Below are 12,216 nucleotides of genomic sequence, written 5' to 3'. Positions count from 1 at the left end.
AAAAATGTTCCTCTCTACTGTGACGTCATCTCCTGGAAATCCAGGGTCAAGTCAAGGATACTAGGACTGTGGGAGAGATGAAAGTCAAATCTGGCGCATTCTACCCGAGTGATGCAAGCGAGGAAGCTCACGCTGTCTCAGCAGGATGCAAACAGCTGCGACTCGGATAGCTTTAAGGCTCCGGATCTCGGGTGGGAGGACCATTTGAGAAAAAGGCTCTCCCTCAAGTGATACTGTAAGTCTGCTGGGTGGAAAGCAACCACCCGGTGTAGGAATAAAGTAATGTTGGAGCTTCACGGTAGCACGGTGAAGAAATCTTGCAAAACACACAACCTCTGTTTGAACCGTTTGTTGCTAAAACAATGTAACATTTGTGCTCCACTCTCAAGCTGCAGTAAGTTAATTAAAGCGCTAATGTACTATCCATCCGTGATCATTATTTTGCTGGGGCCTATGCCTGGAGTTATAACATTAGGTTTAACTGGACAATGTAATGATGCAATATTTGTAGCTGGCATTTAGCTCATTCACTGCTATTGACGGCTATAGACGTCAACAATTCATTTGAACTATTTCTATTAGTTTAACATTTTCCCCCCACTTTTGTTAACAAGAGTATGAAAACCTGACGCCCCTAATTAAAAATATATATTTTAAAAAATTTCAGACGATTTTAGGATTTCATAAAAAATAATTATGATTTTTTTTTTAACTAATAGAAATTGTTCACTTGAATTTTTTTACGTCTATAGCCGTCAATGGCAGTGACTGAGTTAAGAAACAGCTCACGCCACAAACCTGCAAACCATAACCACACCATCCTCATCCTGTAATACTTTTTGCCGGTGTCAATCAAACCTTAGCATTGCTAGCCTTGAAGCTACCAAATAAAATGGCTGGTGAGTGGAAAGACAGACGACCATCCTCCCACATTTCTTCCTGAAAAGTGAATCCAATTACCAAAGAGAACCTACATGTATATGGGCTGTAACTCTACCAGGCAAGACCCCACATTTGCATTTGTCTGTAATATGTTAAATAGAAGACTGTCAAAATGTGACCCAAAAATAATACTGAGATTAAATTCTGCCGCAAAGCTTCTCTGAAACCTATTTACTATCATTGAAATGAGCGGCATTGTCAGTGGGATTAATGTATAGCTGTCCTGGCTGTAAATAACAGATGTGCCGTGTGTATGTTTGCTTTTATGCCGCAGCAAGGACACAATGTGCGGCACTACTAAATCTAAATTTAGTGAAATCATAAAGCGTGTCAAATCAGCTGCATCAAGCACAGGTTGACATGCAATGTTCAAGCCTGTGAGGAGGTTGAGGCTGTTTTTGTGGTGATGGTGAAGTAATTCATGAAGTTATATGAAGTATAGAGCTGTCAAAATGAATTGATTCATCGGCAACTATTTTAGTCATCCAGTCATCGTTTGAAGCCATTTCTTAATTTATAATTGTCCAAATCCTCTGATTTCAGCATATCAAAAGTAATTGTTCACTGATTGATGTTGGCCATGGTGGCAAAAAATGGTTCGATGTAAGTGGCAAAACAACACGCTGGGAAGTGCTAAATAAAGTCTCAAAACAAGGTTCAACGTAACACAGGGATAAACTCAGGACAAAAGGGAACATAAAATGATGTGACCATAGCAGCAACAAGGAACAGACAGACCAGGTGGGTTTTCATTAGGGGTGTGCCCAGAAAAAAATCGATTCTCATAAGAATTGCGATTCTCATTTAGTACGATTCAGAATCGATTTTAAATGTCCCAAAATCAATTTTATTTAAATTATTCTATACTGTCTTCCTTTTGGTTGTGTGTGCCTTTATTGGAAGCGCTGTTGATGTTGTACCCGATTTGGCCACTTAGGGGCAGTGTGGTTCCACGCGGTCTAATACACTGTTAAGTTGTAGCCACATTAGAGAGTAGAAAAGAAAAGTCCCGATCAAGTTATTCCAATAAAAGAAATCGGTTCTTAATCGAATCGCACACCAAAAAAATCGAATCGTGAGACATTCAAAGATTCCCACCCCTAATGTTTACAGTACGGCAGTTATGAAATTCACAAGACGTGTCTCTCTTTTATAATATGGACATCCTCCATACTCAAACTGTGGCGCACTCTGTGCTCTCTGATAATCCGAGCGGTGTCCAAATTCATTGTTTAAAGGACTCATCAATTATCAAATTATTTAACAATCATTTTAATAATCGAATCATCATTTAGAGCAATTGTTTCAATAAAAATGGTCCGAATCGTCTGATTTCAGCCTCTGAAAAGTGAATATTCTCTGATTTTGGTAGTCCGTCATTTAATCACATTTGCAAACATCTGCTTTTACCTTGAGAAACAATAACCAAACCGTTAACGGAATCAGTTTAAAAAGGTTTGGTGAGCACATCACTCCCTCTTGTGTGTATTGCTTAATTGTTACGTTGTTGTTTTCACCTCAATTAACAATATAAAATGAACAATACACACAATTGGGTAAAAAAAAAACACTAATTGAAAAAAAACCCTGTTGTATAATTGATTCTGGGGGTGTTAGAAAAATCGATTTGGCAATATATCGCGATATTACAGCGCGCAATTCTCGAATCGACATGCGGCCGAATCGATTTTTAAACATAAATTTTTTATGGGAATATTCATCAAAACGTTTTACTTAGGGTAAGGATTCACACATTAAGCATGGAAGAATGTTATATTAATGGAACATTAAGCCTTAATATTTAATTTCAGTGCTGTTCAACAGACTGCAACCTGTTTGTTAAATGCAGTGTCTCAGTTGTAAGCCTGAATTTTCAGATAAATAAATACATTTTCATACAAATCTTACAATGTACATGTACAAGTTTACTGATTAGTACTTTCTACATTTTAGTTAAAAAATATCGCAATAATCCATTTACAGATTCGTATCGGGATTAATCGGTATCGAATCGAATCGTGACCTATGAATCGGGATACAAATCGAATCGCCAAATACTAGGCAATTCACACCCCTAATTGATTCTGAAAGTATTCAATAGTAACAGCCCAACGTCTGTCAAACTCAAGGCTTGGGGGCCAGATCCGGCCTCCAATCATTTTAAGTGGCCTGCTAAAAAAATCTTGTGTCAGGATTCCTGCTCAACTCTGTAGCCAAATCGAAAACAGACAACCTCTCCCATTTGCATCACACCTAAGAACAATTTGGAGTCTTCTGTTTACATAACTTCCATGTTGGTACCCAGAGAAACCCCCCACGAGCATTACGGGGGGAAGAACATGCACTACTCCACAGATGAAGGTCAAGCCCCCAGCCTCAGCACTGTGAGGTGGACGTGCTAACCACTAGCGCAACGTGTCGTTCGCAACTATCCAACAATTTGTCTGATATATATCTATTTCACATTCATAACAGCCCCTCTGAGGGAAACCAAGTTTGACACTCCTGATGCGTAGTCTTTGTAACGCGCGAGGAAGCTGGCATACCGGATTCAAACCCTCGCGATCCGGAGCACAGATTCGAACAGAACTCTTTGAGGCGGACGTGCTTGCCCACCTTTCAAACTTGACACCAATACACCTTAAATCGCCGGTCACATCAGTACACAAGCCTGCAACCAACGCGGCCAAAATGTCAACTGCCATCCACACGGCATCCAGGTCAAGTCCAAGTTAGTAAACCGTGACACATTTCTTGTGCAGGGCAGCGAAGGATGCTGAGGAGCTGCCAGCGCCGCCGCTTCGCCTCGAACCAAATGCTGAGGACTCGCACTACACTTGCAAAATGCGACGAGAAAACAAGTAGGTCACTCATATATTCGCGTGTCAAAAAGCGGGCAGTCCTCAAATTCGGTGAAGAAACCCACTTGAGAGGCTTCAAGATTGTAATGGAGCGACGGTTAGATCCAAATCGAGAGCGCGCTTGCCGGCGTTGAAGTGAGCCATTAAAAGCCCGCTAAGCGCGGGGGAGAGGTCGTTTGCAGGCGAAGAGGAGGATGACATGTTTCCAGTCCAAATGTGCGGAAAAAAGAAAAAAAAAGCACCGGACTTCGCCGAACCTTCCGCGGAAAAGAGCGAAGGTGAGTTTCCTACCTGCTGTCGGTCCGCGTCTCTGTTGAAAGCAAGCGAGCTCACCGCGAGGCGACACACACGTCGCGCGCACGCGCGCTCACACGCATTCAGACACGCACACGCTCCTCATCATCATCAAGCCCCTCCTTAACCATCTACACATGCAGAGATGAGGAAGAGGAGCGCGTGTATGTGCGTACTGATCATCACTGAGAGGAGGCACACGGCGACATTTCTTTTACTGGAATGTAGTCAAGTTGGGTCACGTGATGCATACGCGTACCCTGGCACATTTGACTGAATGTGGAAAAAAAAATGCACCTGCCAGAACTGTGATGATCCAAATAAAAGAGGTGACACCCTGCAGCGTACAGGTTACAATTCACCAAAGATGCCACGAGGGGTTTCATATTCTTTTTTTAATTTCATTTAATTCAAAAACATGCTCCTCTAGTGGGGTACAGATTTAATTCGGGGGTAACTCATCGAATATATTTGATGTGTCAAACAACATCCTAGCATCTTTGTGGGTGGACGTGTCACACTAAAAAGGTTGTATACCTCCCCCTGCCGGAGTCCCGTATGAACTGCCACCCTCAGCGAGCATTATTACAAATGTCATTTGAACAACCAAAAAATACCAATAATAATTGATTAGGATCATTATTACTACATTTTATGCATTTTCATTTTTATTACAGTATAGAATCATCTTTAAGGACTAAAGCTTTGGAGCCAGACAAAAGGAGTTGCCTGCAAGAAGATCGTCTGTTTCCTGGCTACTGCCGAGGTGCCCTTGAGCATGGCACACGCAAGTCCCCCTGAACGCCAATTTCACTCTGACCTTTCCTTGCATGTAGAGTTTGAGTTCAATTTCCAATTTAGGGAATGTAATGTGTGTTTAAAAAAACAAAAATACATGTCATCATATGGGTTTAATATATCCATGCATCTAACAGTATTCTGAGCATTACAACAACACAGGGTTGATTATGGATTCTTTGTCTCAACTTGAATTAAACAAACAGAGGTTCTACCCTAAAACAGGACTATTAAGATATATATATTTTTTTTAATTATCCTAAAATACTAAATTAGATCGGGTGACTAATTTTAGTAGTCTGTTTTTGAAATACTGCGATTACAAGTCCAGGCTGGAGCTGGGATAGTCTTCTGCTTACCTGCGACCCTATTAAGGGTGCTTAAAATCAAATCAAATCAAATACAACTGATAGGTGGTTGAAATATTGTAATGTTACATGCACTTGAATATTAGCAGCATATATAATATTTTCCAGAGTCAAATGTTTTTGCTTTCACCAAATGTATTTAAGGGTCATTTTAATATAAATGCCTACACTAAGTGCAAGGAATTGCACTTTACTCTGCTGCTTGACATTCAGATTTAAAGCAATGATAAAAAATATATATATAGAAAAATAAAATAACATAAAGTAAAGATCCTGGAATAGAAAGATCAACATTGCTTGTCATGTACAGTACAGTATTTTCACCTGGTGTCTTTAGCCACACCCCCTTGAATCGTCCAATCAGATTGTAGCCTGACCATGCGTTAAAGCAACCTCTTTCTGTTCATTGTACTAGCGTCCTTTAAATTTCTCTTTGTTGCCATATAGTTCTTATTTGCTCCTGTCTTTTATTGTTTGTTTGTTTTAAGTGAAGCCTTTTGGGGTTTTCATATGATGATATTATTATTATTATTCATATCATATTGTATTTCTGTTCTATTCAAGCATGAACGAGTTAGCATTTGACTTCATTAATCATCAGTCTGTTTGAATGAACAGAAAAGTACTTTAAAGGTGATAACTTTGTGTATGTGCTGTAGCGGCCATTATTTTTTTTTTTACTACAGTATATGCACAAGAGTATCCAGGTTCCATGCATGAGTACTATGTTCCCACAATCGCAATTTAGAAAACATTTCGTAGAACTTTCGCTCTTCAGTGCATGTTCTTATATTGATGCCACTATGCTCTAATTATGTGCTTTAATGCTCTGTTGCCGATAGCGACCAACTTCATCCACTTGAACCTTGCTCCCTGGAATTATCACCTGAGACGGACAAGGCCGTCAATAAGCGAAAGGGGCCCCGTGTGGTCTTATTCACTTTTCAAATGTAATTTTTAACATGGCAGAGGAATAACTGATTGTTGTGTTAGTAGTAAGATTTTCTGGAGACTGTGTATGTTGGTCAGGAGACATAAAGTCCACCGTGTCGTATTGAGTTTCACACAACCGTGACAGTATCTGTGCCACCACAAGAGGGCAAGCATTGACAATAGATTTGTAATGCATACAGCAGTTTCTTGTAACATCTAGTATGTCTTTTTTTGACAAACGCATTTAATTTGAAACCCTTTCATTCAATAAAGATAAAACTTTTTTTTTGTTTGTTTAAACTGTAAAGAGTGGACAGATTTTATGACATTGGAAATGGAATGTATCATATTGTGAGCTCTTCTAGTATTTTGGTTATGTTTTATTTTTTCAAGCGAAATGAGGGTTTGAGTAATATTATATTTCTTCGTTTGAGCTTAAAACAAAGACATATGCTTCCAAAGATGATGTTGCCGATCTAAATCAGATGGTTGCCTAAATGCCAGTTTGGACTACTCAAGAGTTTTATCTCTACAAATACATTTCAATATAAACGCAGTCATTCATCTCGTCATGTCTCATGACACAATATCAAATTGTATGTAATATTTGGGAAAACAATGGCCAATCAGGAGCTGTGTTGTGCTTTGGGATGTTTCCATGGCAACCGTGGCCGAGGACTGAAGAGAGGGAGGATCAAGCGAGAGGAGAGGAGTGCAGGGGGTGTGTTTTACATTCACTGCTTTCGTGCTTGATTTAACCTGTCTGCCTCCCTCAAACAGACCCAGATGTTCAAAACCGCCGTCTGCTGTCTAAAACAGACTCTCAGATTTCTCACTGCACTTTGACCTTTTATCTGGAGCTTTCGATTAATCCTGCACAAGGAAATCTGTATCTTATCAATACAAGGTAAGGCAATGATTCCACAATTATTATTTTTTTTAAAATATAGATATTTTATGCTGACGTGTATTCTATCAATTGTAGTGACTTTCAAGAATTCAACCAGCACATCTATGTGGGTAGCGGAGAAGATCCGTGTTTCAATGGAGAGCTCCATCCTGCCCATGTCATCAACGGAATTCAACTTCAAGATCAGCGACATCATGTTTGGGGAAAAATCGGACAAGCACAAAAGAATTTCCCACTTCCCGAATGTCATCACCCCTGACAACATCCCAGAGTTCTGCATACCGCCCACCATTCCGTCCCTGCAGGAGCTCAAAAATACGGATCACGGCCGAGCTGCTCGTGTTGCCAAAGCGAGCCACTGTGAGAAGGCCGAGGTGGAATTGGTGCACCATGAGCCCCTCAACCCGCACATAATCCAGGTGGAGAGCGTGGATGAGGGCCCCTACGACGGCTGTAGCGATGAGGAGACAACCAACGCAGATCCTCAAAGCCAGGCTGCCTTGTCCCTCCCCCATATGGCCAAAGCACAGACCTGCTACGGCTTTTGCACCTTATTGGAGAGCCCTCACACCAGGAGGAAGGAGTCTCTCTTCCACTCCGATCCGGGTTCCTCCCCCCTGCTGTTGCCCAGGAGCCGATCCGCCACCTGCTCGAAAGCCACCTCACCCTCCTTGTCCTCGCCGTCCTCCTTTAGCCTCAACACTCTGTCCTCCCGACTTTCCCCGAGGGGACACAATCTCAACTGGCAGGCGGCCCCGGACAGCGACACGACGTCCTCTACGGAGTCGTCGCCCTTCAGTTCGCCCCTCCTGACCAGATGCCCCGCCAAGTCATCCCTCTTCAAGGCGCTGAGCCATGAACTGCTGCTATCGAGGAACATGAGGAAAGCCACGGTGTCCAGGAACGATTCCCTGTCCACAGACGAAGGCAGCTCGACTGACAACAGTCCCAACGTGATGAGGAGGGCATCGGAGGGCGTAGGCGAGAGCCGCCCCAGTTGCTATAGTCTGGCGCCCCCGACTATCTTCCCCGTGGATGTGACCCTGCATAGGGAGCGGGCCCTGAAAGAAAGAATGGTGCCGATAGGGAAGGACGGCAGCCTGAGACTCTCCGCAGAGTACTGCCCAGACAACCAAAGACTGAGGGTCCGGCTGATCAGTGCCGAGGGTCTGTACCCTCTGTCCGTCGACTCCAAGATCATCAACTGCAGCGTCAGCATCTCACTGTCTCCGGGAAAAGTCCAGAAGCAACGCAGCACGGTCATCCGGAAGAGCCGCAATCCCATCTTCAACGAAGATTTCTTTTTCGACGGCATCTCCGAGGAAGACCTCAGCGCGCGCTCCCTTCGCCTCAAAGTGGTCAACAAAATGTCCACCCTTAAAAGAGACTATCTGCTGGGTTGCTGTGATTTGCCTCTTCGTAGCATTGTCACCTTAAGCCATTAGTACTTCCAAATATGTTGTTAAAAAAGAGGAAGTCAACCCCCCAAAAATGTATTAACAATAATGTTCTATGTAGCCTCACTATCCTAAATATGGTATTCTGGGTCAATGTTGCGTTAATGGAATATGAGTTAAGCAGCAAAATCGAGCTGTTTTTATCCATCTCAGTGCGCGGCCATTTTGCCACGAGCTGTGGACTGAAGATGACATCAATGTTGCTCACGTCTCAGGTAACAACCAATCACAGCGTGGCTTCAGAAAACCGGTGAGCTCTGATTGGTTGTTGCCTGAGCCCTGAGCAATTATGATGTCATCTTTAGTCGACAGCAAGTGGCAAAATGGCCGCCCCCCTGAGATGGATAAAAATGGCTGGATTTTGCTTCATAACGCATACTCCAAAAACGTCATGTTTAGACTAGTGAGGTCACATATATTATTGTCAAGAAATGTTTACGATTGGCTTCCATTTTAAGGTATTAAATTATTTATTGACATTTTTTTTTGTAATGTGACGATATTTTTAATGAATAAATGATGAGAAACATCAACTTGGTTTACATTCAATTCAGTGTTGTTCCTTGAAAACCTCATTAAATATGGAATCACTAGAAAATAAAAAGTAGTTTTATAAGTCAAATATTAGCTAATAAAAAAAAGGTAAAGCCAACAGGAAAAAAAATCCTACATTTTTTAAATTGTAATACAAATATAATTGCATCTCTGCTTTAATGTTTAGCTGTACTAAAATGGCTGCTGCATCAGGTTTGAGAAAACAATAGTCTCATGTTTCTCCCTAAGCCTGTTGTTTTCATCCTGACCTTTTACTCTGATTGAAAATATCACTAGAAACCAGAAACCTTTGTAGGGATTTTTTTTTTAAACCCCCAATTGCTTATGTATTTTGTTTTTAACACAGACCAATTCCTGTGAAAGCAACCCAAATACGAGTCAAAGTACAACACACATTTGATCTTAGATTGAACAAACTACTATTCTGTATTTATCACAATACATGACACTTTCCACCATTTGTCTTACTTGTTAAAAATTACATTTGAAAAGTGAATAAGACCACACGGGGCCCCTTTCGCTTATTGACGGCCTTGTCCGTCTCAGGTGATAATTCCAGGGAGCAAGGTTCAAGTGGATGAAGTTGGTTGCTATCGGCAACAGAGCATTAAAGCACATAATTAAAGCATAGTGGCATCAATATAAGAACATACACTGGTAAATCACAAATTCATTGTTATAGATACGGGTCACATTTGAACCCGAAAAGCCTCAAGTGTACACAAATATTGCTTTAAATCATTTTATTATTGGGTATTTTGGGTCACTTTTGGAAAAGACATCACATTTCAAGATACGGAAGCTTATTGCATTCACTTGGGGAAAGAGGGGTGGGGTGTTCAAGGGGGGGGGGGGCTTTGTTTTTTGTGTCATTTTTTTAGTTATTTGGAAAAATTACTCAGAAAAAAAATATTCAGAAAAACGGGAAACAATTATTCAAAAAATCAGGGAAAAAAATATTCAGAAAAACAAAGTAGCTTGTTTTTTGGACTTTTTTTGTTTTTTTTTAACCTCTGAACTCCCAATAGAAGCTGGTGCTCTGATTTTCAGAATAATCTTTTATCTGTTTTTTTGTTTAAAAAAAAAATTCCCCCTGCTTTGCTGGATATTTTTTTTCTGTTTTTCTGAATAATTTCTTGTTAAAAAAATTACAGAGAAAAACAGTAAAACAGAAAAAAATAGGGGGGAAAAATTACACAAAAAAAACTAAAAATGAGTCCCCAAGTGAATGCTTCCGTAGAACCTAATATCAAATGAAGCATTTCATAAGAGTATGGTTGACAGACTGAAATATAACCAGGTTGTTCTTTTTCAATTATATTATTTTCAGAGGACTTAAGTATATCGCAGAGCAATATACACACGCATGGTATTATATGTTTGAACAACTCAGCAGGGCCGCAGAGCCTAATGTACATGTACACTTCAAACATATCCTGCAGCTTGCGGCAATAAAGTGCAGGCTTGGAAGACGCCGCTATAGCTGCTGGTTAATGTTTAATAGCTTGCCCGCAAGGCTGGGAAATGCTGTGATAGAAAACTGACACCACACGGTAATGACACAGCATAATGTGATTATTGCATGTAAATATCTATTTCTACTTAATCTGTGTCATAAAAATAATAGACTAATTGGAAGGCGATAATGACACACATTTTGTGATGCAAATACTTAATTGTATATTGGATAGCATTTGCGAAAAGGACAAAAATAACTTGTCATGATCCACTTTCATTCCCTCTGTACCAATCATTCACGCAGCCGCAATCCAGCCTCAGCTATTGTGATGGAAATGAGGGATTGTCTTTCTGCAGTACATGGACCCGATAAATCAGCTTTTGTGTTACAGCAATAGATAGGAGAAGCATGTATCTGACAAAATACAAGAAACACGGGCCATACAAAGCGACAGCATGCATTTCTCAACAATAGCTCTTTTCACAGGATGTGTTTTCGGTTCCTTTGTGGAGGCGGATCCTCCTGGACGCTTTTCAGCTGAGTGTTGCCTCAGCTGTGAAATACCTGTAATAAACGTAAATAACCTGTGATTCACCTTGCTGCTCGACCACTGATACTATCTGAGGGATTTCCACTGATTTACACTCTGAAAATAGGCCGGTACATTGGTTTTAGCTACGTTGATCTTACTTGCCATCAATAGAAAAAAATGTGTTGCTGTGCATATCGTCCATTAAATGACATAGTGTACCAGAGGTTCATTTGTGATGCAACTCAATCACGCTTAATTTATGTCTTTGACGGTTTTTTCCCCCCAGTTACTATTGACAGTGATTTACTTATAATTCACATTTGTACGAGTCAAAATCGGAGTTTGACCGGCACCTTACAACAGATTGTGTTTGCACAAATTAAAGTCACATCCTTTGTAGGATATTGAATGTATTTTACTGTGGTCTCTCTATCTTTATATGAAGCACAAAAACATGCAATATTCAGACATAAACATCCGTCTGTATAGATCAAAAGGGCAACGTGTGGTACTTAAACCTGATCATGAGAAGTGATATTCTATTATCTGCAGGAAACATCTGTGCGTCATAAATGTAAATGCACCAAAAGGGGAAGTACACCAGCTTAATCTTGAGTATCTGAAAACAGTTGCTTGGTTACCCACGGTTACCTGGATGCCTTTGCCATCACTAACGCATGTTTACAAAGCAATTAGCTGGGAAAAAAAACAATAACTACATTCTGACATTTTATAGATTTATTTTCAAATATCAGACACGCTATTTGTGGCAAACCTCTCTGGTTGCTAGAAAACAGTGTGAAAATATTGTCGCGCTGAGATAAAAAAAAAAAACTTGGCTCCTCCCCTGGAGATATCTCACATCCACTTTCTAATGTCAACACTGTGGCTACGGCAGGTCTCTTTTATCAGGGCTTATGTTTTACCAGGTTTTCTAATAACGTCACTTAAAAGTCAGTGTAAACACGTGGGGACCGATTAAATCAGTTTCATGTTTTCTTCTTACAGCGAGCTGCTTGACATTTGGGGCGATAACGGCTTGAAAACAATGAGTCGTCGTTACCATGATGGCATCGGGACACCAATATTGACATCCACTGTATACAC

General features: G+C 40.7%; 2 protein-coding genes across 5 annotated transcripts in view; one reads left to right on the top strand and one right to left on the bottom strand.

The window, feature by feature from the left end:
• Positions 1-4,290, bottom strand: part of tln2b (talin 2b) — a 116,499-nt gene extending 112,209 nt beyond the window's left edge. For 2 of the 3 annotated variants that reach the window (XM_086072883.1, XM_086072885.1), the window contains exon 1: positions 4,095-4,290. The gene's annotated coding sequence lies outside the window, so the exon portion shown is untranslated. Of the gene's footprint in view, positions 1-3,558; positions 3,815-4,094 lie in introns of those variants that run through there. The other variant, XM_086072884.1, reaches the window with a different exon arrangement.
• Positions 3,574-8,716, top strand: c2cd4a (C2 calcium dependent domain containing 4A). 2 transcript variants are annotated; one of them, XM_086072887.1, is made up of 4 exons: positions 3,574-4,081; positions 4,775-4,863; positions 6,977-7,103; positions 7,182-8,716. In XM_086072887.1, exon 4 carries the CDS (start codon positions 7,211-7,213, stop codon positions 8,549-8,551), a length of 1,341 nt encoding a protein of 446 aa, XP_085929013.1. In that variant the 5' UTR covers positions 3,574-4,081; positions 4,775-4,863; positions 6,977-7,103; positions 7,182-7,210; the 3' UTR covers positions 8,552-8,716. The 2 variants fall into 2 exon arrangements, with proteins under 2 accessions (XP_085929013.1, XP_085929012.1); XM_086072886.1 differs by having other exon boundaries at positions 4,775-7,103.
• Positions 8,717-12,216: the final 3,500 nt, after the last annotated feature.

The sequence above is a fragment of the Leptonotus elevatus genome, chromosome 4, assembly GCF_054856555.1.
Source record: "Leptonotus elevatus isolate MCC_2025b chromosome 4, RoL_Lele_1.0, whole genome shotgun sequence".
NCBI classification, from domain to species: Eukaryota; Metazoa; Chordata; class Actinopteri; order Syngnathiformes; family Syngnathidae; genus Leptonotus; species Leptonotus elevatus.
The sequence above is the reverse complement of the archived record's forward strand: the minus strand, read 5'-3'. Positions and strand labels throughout refer to the sequence as shown.